The following is a 10,978-nucleotide window of genomic DNA, read 5'->3' on the forward strand; positions in this document are numbered from 1 at the left end:
CCAGGTCATCAATAATTAAGTGCAGAGTAAAAAATGCACCAAAACAAGAGAGGGAAAAGGAGGAACAGCGGTGTAATTCTCTTTGTGGCTTATCACTGAGGATCTGTCTTAATAACCACTCTCAAGGGTAGGAGGGAAGCAAAGAAAAATCAGTTTTCATCTGGCTCCAAAGGTCTATTTTGTGCAGCTATGTTATTAAGTTAACCACAGGAAACATCTTGAGAAATTGTTTCAGGATGTTAATCATGTTTATCTGATTTTACCTTCAAATGGTTTGAATTGAACTGCAAGTTCAATTCAAAATGTTATTAATTTTATTTAAAAAAAACAAGTAGGCTATGTTTGCCCCAAATTTATTAGTGGATATTTTTTCTACCTTAACTTTTAATTGCTGCGATGACACTGCTGCCAAAAGCATTTTGCATCAAGTACTATATCACACAAGGCAGAATAAAAATTATAATATTTTAATTTATCATGTTGATTTCTCATCAATGTTTATAAAATGATTGGAAAATACCAGATCAGTATTGCCCCCACCCTCTTTGCCTTTCGCAAACTCCTAAAAACCCACCTTTGCCGTCAGGCATGGGGGAATTGATTCCCCCGGTCCGTTTCATTTTATCTATGGTTTGTCTGGGATGCATGACTGTTTTTATAATAAGGGTTTTAAACTGTCCTTTTTAACCATTAGATTTGTACTATGTATTGTTGTTGTAAGCCGCTCCGAGTCTCCGGAGAGGGGCGGCATACAAATCTAATAAATAATAATAATATCATAATCACTACGGAGTTACTTTTTCTTTTAGGAACGGAATTTGTAGTTCATCATAGTCAAGGATAATTTGAAATGGCTTTTCAAAATGGCTAACAAGTCTATTTTTTTGTATAAATCAATAGATTACACTTAATGTTCTGCCTTGCATGCAATAAGAAATAGAACTTTTGCCTTTTTTCACCAACATACACTTTACCTCCAGTTTATGAGGCTGTTGCATCTTTCTTTGCCACTTTGCCAAAGATGTAATGAACTCTAATTGGCTAACAATTCTTAGTTGTTCTTATTCCACTCAGTTGGAATAAGAAAATTGCAATTTGTACCTAAGGTCTCCTGACCATGAGAGCTATTAAGCAGTGGAACAGCAGTGCTCCATCAATGAAGGCTTTGAAGCAAAGGTTGGACATTTGTTTCAGGATTCCAGTCTTGGGAACTGGCCTACATCCTTTTCAACTTTATGATACTCTAAAAGTATTTAACTTGCAAAATGAATTATAATACAAGAGCAATACCTAGTCATTCTGAACATTCTTTCACTGATGGCTTGCTGAAGTTTGGTTTCCTTTTTTTATATATCAGTGGTATTACTAATGACACTACAGCTGTAATAACATTAAATTACTAGCATACCCGGCCACGCATTGCTGTGGCTCAGTGTGGTTAACTGGAAAAGAAGGACAAGAGAAAGTATATATTTTATTCAGAATATTTTGGAAGGAACATTGGAGGTTCCCCTGCACAATTTATTCAGAATTATAGAATTAGAAGGGACCTTGGAAGTCTTCTAGTCCAACCCCCTGCTCAACTTATTCAGAATAACAGAGTTTGAAGGGATTGACATTAGAGAGCAGGGTGACATTTGGACATCTCTCTCTCTCTCTCTTTCTCTCTCCCCTTCCCTATCCCCCCACTTTAAGAGACTGGTCCGACTCATCTGCCAAAAGAATCACCAGCCAATCAAAACGGCCTTCCTATGTTTTTTATCAGCTAATCCTATGTTTTTCAGCAGTTTTTACCTGTTACAGGTGTGACATTTATATAATTTTGGTATATAAAAGGGCCTGTAATTGAATGGTATGCTTCAAAGCAATCAGTGAAGGACTTTCAGAGATTTGAGATAATGAACAAATGGACATTTACATTTTTGTTTATATAGATAATTATGCTAATATTTTCATTGTTTTCCTTTGATTTATAGTTAAAACATGTTTATCAGCTGATTACTGAAGAGTGGTCAGGCGTCTGGTTAGACATACCAAAACTTGAAAAATATGTGTTTGTAGTTTCAGAAATAATTTACCTTCTTGTTGTGGTTAGCTCTGGCCCAGCTCCTGCCCCAAGGAATGTGCAGGTGGATGTGGGGGAAACATCCACATGCCGCAGGCCTGTTTTGCTCCTGATGGAATCTGCCGACGAAGCCTCCTCTGACCAAGGAAGCGTGAGTGACAGGGAAGAGTGGAGTTTGGCAGACAGCCCAGGAGATCAATCACCTGTATCATCCCTGGATTCTGAATAAGAATTAATGACACATGCATGCATGCATAGAGTGATGCATAGGAGACAACAATTGAAGGATTATTACAAGAGAAAATGAGGCCACCTGTGGTTGGGTGGGGCCGCTGTAATTAGTGCTACAGATAAAAGTGCAGCCTGGTGTTTTAGCCTCATGGCAGTTTATCTGATTCATTGTTTCGTCAAGATCATGGTTTTTGTGCTGTTCAAGATTGTGTGTGGACTCTCTGGACTTTAGAATTGGACTCAATTTCCCAGTTATTGGGTGAGTAATTGGATTGCATTTAACCTGTGCCTTGTGTGTGCCAGAAAATCCCTTTGACATTTAAAAAGGGAGCTGTTTCTGTTTTTCTGTTTATAAAACTTTTGGGTTTTCCTTTTATCATGTGGTGTGTGTCTTCCTGGACTAATTACCCTGTAATTACGGGTGGTTGAAACACACCGTCAGAACACCTCCTAATCTAGATACCTGCCTAATACATTCAAACAAGATTAGAGTTATTCCATGTCACGTGGTCTGGCAAAGAGGCGGCAGTTGGTACTGGAGGTCATTGAAAAAGCTGCTACCATGCCATTACCACCATGTTCTTCGTGCATGCACATCCCCCATTGGACTTGCAATGCAATGAACATGGTAGATGGGGCTTCGTGAGCAGCAGCAAGTTCGGGGTGTAGCAGCCAGCCATCGTTACTGGTTTGGAGACCTTGGTCAAGTTCCACTAACAATTCACCCGTACTAGTGCAAAATGGTAGCAACCCAGCACTGTTCATCAGTCCTGATCTTCCAAAAGTTCTTAAAGACCAGGTTATGCTAGTAGGTCAGGGGACCACAGATTATGGGTGAACTTGTGAGATGGTTCTGTTATTATTAATATCCTCTGTTTATTAATATATTTTCTTTTTTTCAGCTTTATTTTTATAATTTTAATTCTTTTTAATAATTATTATATAATTGTTTTAACTAATGATTGTCTTATTTATCTGTTTTATTGAATTGTTGAACATTGCCCAGTCACTTCCCATGAAGTGGAGGACCATATAAATTTATTTATTACAGTATTAAATAAATTAATAAAAACTTCCAGCCAGCCATGCTCAATAGAACATTGTATATAAACCTATTTAGAAAAATATTGAGAAAATGAGCACTTCTGGATGATATCAATTCAAACCATAAAGCCTTGAAATAAAGAAAAAATAAAAGAATCAGTCATAGTGCTATGGAGATTTAGTGCTAAAGGAGAAGCTCTTAAGGCTACTAGTTAGCTATTGTTTATTTATTTATTTATTTATTTATTTGTTTGTTTGTTTGTTTATTTATTAGATTTGTATGCCGCCCCTCTCCGAAGACTCAGGGTGGCTAACAACAATAAAGACAATGTAACAATGTAATTAAAAATAATCTAAAAAATCCCAATTTAAGAGACCAATCATACAAACAAGCATACCATTTCAATTCCCCCATGCCTGACGACAGAGGTGGGTTTTAAGGAGTTTGCGAAAGGCAAGGAGGGTGGGGGCAACTCTGATATCTGGGGGGATCTGGTTCCAGAGGGTCGGGGCCACCACAGAGAAGGCTCTTCTCCTGGGTCCCGCCAGGAGAAGAGGACAGTACAGACATGTTCAATACTGTACAGAGAAAAAGTCAAGAAACAATGGATCTAAACTGTAAGGAAACAGATTCCAATTGGACATTAATGGTAAAAGTATTCATGATAAAAATTTGTTCTACAACAGAGCAGGCTGTTTCAGAAGATTGATTTTCCTTTGATGGGAATATTGAAGCAAAGACTGAATAGACATCTGTAGAGAATACAGTGATCCCTCGATTTTCGCGATCTCGAGCTTCGCAAAACGCTATATCGCGATTTTTCAAAAAATATTAATTAAAAATATTTTCCCACCCGATGACGTCACTCTCTTCCTTTCTCATCTTTCTTTCTCTCTCTCTTTCTCTATCTTGCTTCTTCCTCTCTCACACTCTCTTCCCCCCTCTCTCATCTCTTTCTTTCCTTCTCTCTCTTTCTCTATCTCTCCCCCTCTTGCTCTCCAGCAGCGCCTGGGCGGCGGGGAAGACCCAGGGAAGGTTCCTTTGGCCGCCCAGCAGCTGATCTGCTCGGCAGCGCCGCAGCAGCGAGGAGCCGAAGATCCGGGTTTCCCCTTTGCGTGGGCGGCGGGGAAACCCGGATCTTCGGCTCCTCGCTGCTGCGGCGCTGCCGAGCAGATCAGCTGCTGGGCGGCGGAAGGAACCTTCCCTGGGTCTTCCCAGGTGCGGAAGTAAAAACACCATCTGCGCATGCGCGGCCATGGAAAAAAAGGGTGCGCATGCGCAGATGGTGTTTTTACTTCCGCACCACTATATCGCGAAAAATCAATTATTGCGAGGGGTCTTGGAACGGAACCCTCGCGATAATCGAGGGATCACTGTACTGTATTAATGAATTCTTATATTGGGCAGGTGATTGGACTAGAATTCAGAGATGTTCAACTGGCAGTTCACATGTTGGATGCATCATGTGCAGGCCACACCCATCCCAGCTCTGCGAAGGGAAAACACAATACGATATGTCATGTGATGACAACGTGTAGCAGCGAGTTTGACGCCCGTGGACTAGATGATCTCCAACTACATTACAGCTCTTACATTGGGTTTTAAACCCTGACTCAACCTATTGTTTAGAAAAGTGTTCTATAGAAAGCCTTATATAGTTAATAAATCTAACCAACTTTTCTGCAGTTATTTTTGCTGCATTAGATGAAATCGGTTTTTCCAGCCTCTTCCTACTGACACGCAGACAAAGCACCAGCCAAAGGAAATGAACTCCTATAGTCTTCAAACATTCCTAATTAGCAGATAGCCAAAACATAAACTTTCCAATCAAAGGAGAAAAATAGTAAATGGATTTTTTATTTTAAAGTGTGTAAACTAAATCAGAATTTTAGGAATTGGGTAACTTGGTCAAAAAATATCATTCGGCTGAACTTCATCAAGTAATGTGCATCATAGCAGGGAAGGTCCAGAGGAAAAGAAAATCAGAAACATGTTGAAGAATTTGGAAAATATTGAAAATTGTAGAGTTAATAGAAATCAGCTTTTCAAAGTTATACATAATATAAGGGAGAATTTCTATCAACAATCTTATTGTCTGCTTTCTACCTACCATACTTTTATTTTCATTTTTCCAATCTTCAAAAGGAAGTTTCTAAATAATAGTTATTTTTAAGCAGAGTGAGAAGGACAAAAAAAGTTTGATTTTCTGTTTCATTAATAGCATAAACATTTAAGTCCAAATTCATAACTTGATTTAAATAGATGCAGCAGCCCTACTTTTCTCACTCCAATATGCCAAAAAAAAGAAGAAGACCTAAACATATTGAAGTGGGCTTTTGTTTCTACCTCCTCACGGGTGTTTTCAAATATATATTTTCTAAAAATTTAAAAATACATGTATCTCAAATATTTAGCTAATAAGAAATTCCAATGATCTGTGGGAAGTTAGCTAAAGAAGACCATCTTTAAGAGAAACTTATTCCTAACAAGTGGTTTGATTGGGGAATGTTTTTGCTTGGTGACATGTTGAAAGGAAACATTGAAAGCTAAATAAGAAATGCAAGTGGTTAGAGTTTTCAGCAAATAAAAACGGTGTGAATTTTGTGGGAACCAACATATCTGCAGGAACATATTTTGTGACATTACAGTATTTTCAATGGGGCCTTGGGTTGGATTGATACTCTCAAGGTGTTGAGAAACTGCTAGATGGAAAGGTGAGTGCAATGAAAGACAATAAAATAAGGCCTCCAGAAACAATAAACTCAGCTGACAGTATCCACCATTGGTCACTAATAGAAGATGTGCTTGATAAGCAGAATACAGAGAAGACTGCTTCGCATGGAATGTAATTCCTAAGCAAACAGGGATTCTTTCATTATTGTCCTTGTAAAAAAATGCTCCTGGAAAGTAGATTATTTGTAAATTTTTATACATCATCATTAAATTGAATAGGGTTAAATTTAGGATTATGCTGAATGAATATTAAGGAATTAGTGATCTTTAAGAAAAGTATTAATTCTAAAACTGCCCAGACAATTTTGTGGCTAAGCAGGATGAGAATCCAGGTTTCTTTTGACGTGTGCCAAAAGTGTTTCTTGCTGCCATTTTTCAGAATCTTTTCCAAAGAATCAGTAGTTTTTTTAGAATTAAAGCTGCATTTCCAACTATCTTATGACAAAATAGCAAACCCTAAATCTGCTGTTATATTTTCCTTTAATTTGCCATACATTGTTAGAATCAAGGACATTTAGTAATAAACAAATACGTATTAATAATACTAATACTACACCAGTGTAAGAGGGAGTTACATAAACTCATATTCAGAGTGCACAGTTCAATTCTAGACTGAAATGATTAAAGTCTAGAATGTGAGACTTAAATTTTTTAAGTCTATAAAAAGAAGTTTGCATATATTACTGGATAGTCTAAGAATGTATATGAAATCAGGTTTCAACTATGCAGGAAAGAGTTGTGCAAACAAGCCGATTGTGACCCTACCAATTACCTATAAAACAGAGAATATGATGGTTTGAATGCAAAGACCAGATATGAATTTTCTTCCTGTAACAGTTTTCCATTCCAAGCTATATTATTTTATTTTATTTTTTCTCCTTCATGAGATTTACATAAGCATAATGGAGGCATAAAAAAGACTGGAAAATTATAGATTCAAGGGAAAAATGTAGGAAATGGAACAGGATTTAACTTCCTCTCCAATCTGCCCATCAGAACTACTGTGGCCCTGTGCTTACAATTGTCCATAGGAGTGACCCTATTAGCTTGTCCCCGCTTTAAAAAAATCCTCTGTTACTAGGATTTATAGATTAATGTTAACTGGATTGTGGCCTAAGCAGATAAAAGACTAGTAAGGGAAAAACTCTTGTTTTTTTTCAGTCATAGTCTCATCAAAGAAAATATTTATCTCTAGGAAATTTTTCATAAGAGCCAAACCAGATGTTTTAACAGGTAAACAAAAGTCTTCCAACTTTTCTATGAAAAACAACCACAGGTCCCTGCAAGTATAAATAAAGGAGCAATATAACTGCTTAACCCCTCTCCTTCCAGCTGCCTCTTGTTCTGTTAAAAATGCACACCCATTCACTTTCCATCCCTAGAAAAGTACGGTACTTGTATTCATGATCCCCACATGCAAACAGAAAAATGACTCATATCTAGTTAGGAAAATAAATACACAAAAAGGGTTAAGCAGCAGTTTGGCTGCCAATGCTCATGGTTATCCTCCAAGGTTGTTTTGGTGTTTAAAAACTTGATATGTATGATCATCATGGATTCTTAGCCTATGATGACTTTTGAGCAATATAACACATAACATAAAACTGAACTAGGGGTCTAATTTTATGCATATTTTCCAGGAAAGACCCAGAGAACATATCTGGACTTCTCAGTAGATATTTGTTTATTTGTTTAACTTATTCTTCCATTAAAAGGAATCCTGAAATAGTCGACAGCATTACAAAATAAATCAACCTAAGATAAACCAGAGTAAAACACTATAAAACATACTGGTTATTTATAAACTCTCTTGGGTTTAAAAAAACCTGAATTGGGCTAAAAAACCCTATTGATAAGCAGGCACATATATAAGATATATGTAAATTATGTAATACTAATATACTCTTATTTATTTGTATTTGTTATACCACTCACTTCCACTATGGCTATTCCATAAGTTCAAAACTTATGTATTAAAAACACAAGTAAAAGTCACATCTGCCTGGACCAAAAGGTTCCCCAACATGCAAAAAAAGTTCAACAGGGGTTCCTGTTATAGAATAGATCAGGGGTCGACAAAGTTGTTCAGAATCTAGGAGCCAGCCAAAAAATTTAGGAGCCAGAATTTTTTTTAAGCAAACTTGGTTTTTTGCCGAGTCTCCACCTGACATCGCTTTCACCCCCTCCCCCCCGGCGCAGGCCTGGCTCCGCCGAGCCGGCTCTGCTGTACTCCCGTCGGGATCCGAGGGGAGACCGTTAGTCAGAAACCGAAACAGAGAAGAAGGAAAGGGAGACCGGGCCGGGGACGCGGGTGAGGGGGGGAGGGGGGAGGAGGGGTTACTGGTCGGAAGTCACCGCGCACGCGGCCGGAGGAGGAATGAACAAAACCTCACGCCGGGAGGGGAGGGGCTTCCGCTTCTCTCTGAAGGCGGGTGAGCGGCCAAGATCGGAGCGTCTGTGTGCGGTGGGGGGGAGTGAAGGGGTTCGAGTAGGAGGCGGAATGGAGGCAAGGGGGGGAGGGAGAGACGCACGCAAGCGCAGGGGACGCTGGGAAAGCAGCTCGCTCCGAGGTTGATGGGCGGAGCTACGGAAGCCAAGATGTACCATTTCTGGGCGTAAACACAAGGCGGGAAAAATATACTGTATACATACAGTACAGCAGGCAACATTTTCTAGGCGCCAGACAACATTTTCTAGGCGCCACTGGCAACCAGGCGCCTGGGTTTGTCGATCCTTGGAATAGATGGAATCTATTCCTTTGATTTCAAAATGACAAATCAAACAAATATATTTCCCTTCACACTCCATTGGATCAAAAACCAGACATTTGCCTAGCATATTAACCAGTTTAAAGTTTGGTGTGACTTTTCTATTCTTATCTAACAAAACTGAATGTTCTCTTTCAGAGCTGTGATGTTTCTTTTACTGTCCTTTCACTATTATATCTTGTCTAACTTGTTATCTTATTTCCTTGGAACATATTTTTTTTAAAAATACAGATGTCCTCCATCAGTCTGTTCCTTCCACGACCCAAGCCAAAGCCCATTGAGCATTCCTGACCATGTACTTAATTTTCCCCCCTTCCTGGAAGGTCATGGACACAACTATTATGGACACCTTGGAAAGCAGAAGTGTAAATTCTCCTGGGCACTGCAAAAGTAGTAGTTTTGTTATCATTTAAATACTCAAGATAACATTTATCTACACCACACCACCCCGGAAAGGAGGATTTCAAGCCCAGCTCAAATCTTTCCTCTCCCCTCTTCAGTCAAGAAGAAGCTAAATTAAGTTTTATAAATTAAGTTAGCATCGTAATAGCATTTTAGACTATCTGAAAAGCCCCCCCCCCCCAAAAAAAAAGCGGCAAAGAAAAAAAGAAAGAAATCTAACTCGGCGCAGGGTGGGAATATTTGGGGGAAGAAGAAAAAAATACTACTTTTTTGCAATTTGCTTTAGCTCTCCAGCGCATCTTCAAATGCGTTGGGCTCAATATCCCTCCCACCGGAATATTTATGGATGTTGCAGTACAACGCATTTCGAGAGCCGAGAGCCCTGCTAATTCCTGGACGCCAGGAATTAGCAGGGAAAAGTTGCGAGATGGGCGCCCGCCCTCGGCCCGCCGTTTTTCCGGAGCGAAGCTCTCACCCTGACCGCAGGCGCCCCTCTGGATGGCGATGACGGGCGGCTGATGCTGGCTTTCGGAGCGCTGGCTAGCGGTCCGAAGCTGGCACCGGTTGCCGTAGCTCTTTCCATCGCTGCCGCACACCGGCTCGTTCTCGGCACACACACAACGGCCGGCTTTCGCTCGCCTGCGCACCGTGGCCGAAGCCGCCACTCCGGGTCCCCCGGGCGACAGCACACACAAGAGCCCTTCGGCGCACGACGGCTCCCCGAACAGGGACCCTCCGCAAGACTCGCCCTCTTGCGCGGCGCAGACAGGGCAGCAGCCGCAGGAGTCGAGCGTCTGGCCGCTTCCCGCACACTCGGTGGGCACCTCCGGGCACCGCGCCCGGTCGCAACGGTCGGGGCAAGCCCGGTCTTCGTAACGTCGGCCGAAGGATTGAGCCGAGCCGCCCGGGAGCAGGAGCAAGAACAGCCACGGCCACCAGCCGCTGGGCGCCAAAGGCCACCGAAGGGCTCTCATTGCTCCCTCAGAAAGAAGGCGCGGAAAGTCCAGCGAGCGAAACACGCGCTTCCTCACGGGACGGGACGGCCCAAGTGGAGAGGGAAGGAGGGTCCCGGCGCGCGGGGAGAGCCGGGAATTGGAAACCTTTGCCTGGCAAAAGCGCAGGGAGCAACTGAGGAGGGAAAGCGCTGCTTTAAAAGGAGCCGCTGGAGAAGTTGGGTGCGCGCGTGGCTTGAGGAAGCCGTCTGGGAGGAGACTTGGCGCCCGTTATGCAAGGCCGGAGAAGGGAGGGAAATCTGCTGCCGCGCCAAGCGGGGACTGCAAACTGCAGCAAGCTCAAGGAACTCCCCCCCCCTTCCCTTTCAGTTTTTAAAAAGTATTTTTATTACTATTGAAAGGCTTGGTTCTGTCATATTTGTCTGTCTGTCTGTCTGTCTGTCTGTCTGTCTGTCTGTCTGTCTGTCTGTCTATCTATCTATCTATCTATCTATCTATCTATCTATCTATCTATCTAGACAGCATACAACATTAAATATAACAAGACAAGAAATCTAAATAACTATAAAATTTACTAAAAAAACACATTTTAAACGATTCCATATACACTCACATACATTCATCCAATCCAATCCAATCTAGTGGAGAGGGAAGGAGGGTCCCTCTCCGTGATCCCCCGGGTATTGAGATCCCGATCATTGCGAACGGGCTAAATCGCGATTTTTCAACCCGGAAGTAAAAACACCATCTGCACATGCGCGCCCTTTTTTTTATGGCCATG

At 41.1% G+C, this 10,978-nt stretch overlaps 1 protein-coding gene across 2 annotated transcripts in view; it reads right to left on the reverse strand.

Annotated features, from left to right (window-relative positions):
• The window catches only part of HTRA1 (HtrA serine peptidase 1), a 44,490-nt gene extending 34,023 nt beyond the window's left edge, over nt 1-10,467 (reverse strand). Inside the window, exon 1 of one of the 2 annotated variants that reach the window (XR_011559182.1) lies at nt 9,720-10,467. Coding sequence is in view for 1 of the 2 variants with exons in the window: in XM_070752557.1 (XP_070608658.1) it covers nt 9,720-10,218 (499 nt within the window). In the remaining variant the exon portion in view is untranslated. The remainder of the gene's footprint in view (nt 1-9,719) is intronic. The other variant, XM_070752557.1, reaches the window with a different exon arrangement.
• Nucleotides 10,468-10,978: the final 511 nt, after the last annotated feature.

The sequence above is a fragment of the Erythrolamprus reginae genome, chromosome 5 (genome assembly GCF_031021105.1).
Source record: "Erythrolamprus reginae isolate rEryReg1 chromosome 5, rEryReg1.hap1, whole genome shotgun sequence".
Taxonomy (NCBI): domain Eukaryota; kingdom Metazoa; phylum Chordata; class Lepidosauria; order Squamata; family Dipsadidae; genus Erythrolamprus; species Erythrolamprus reginae.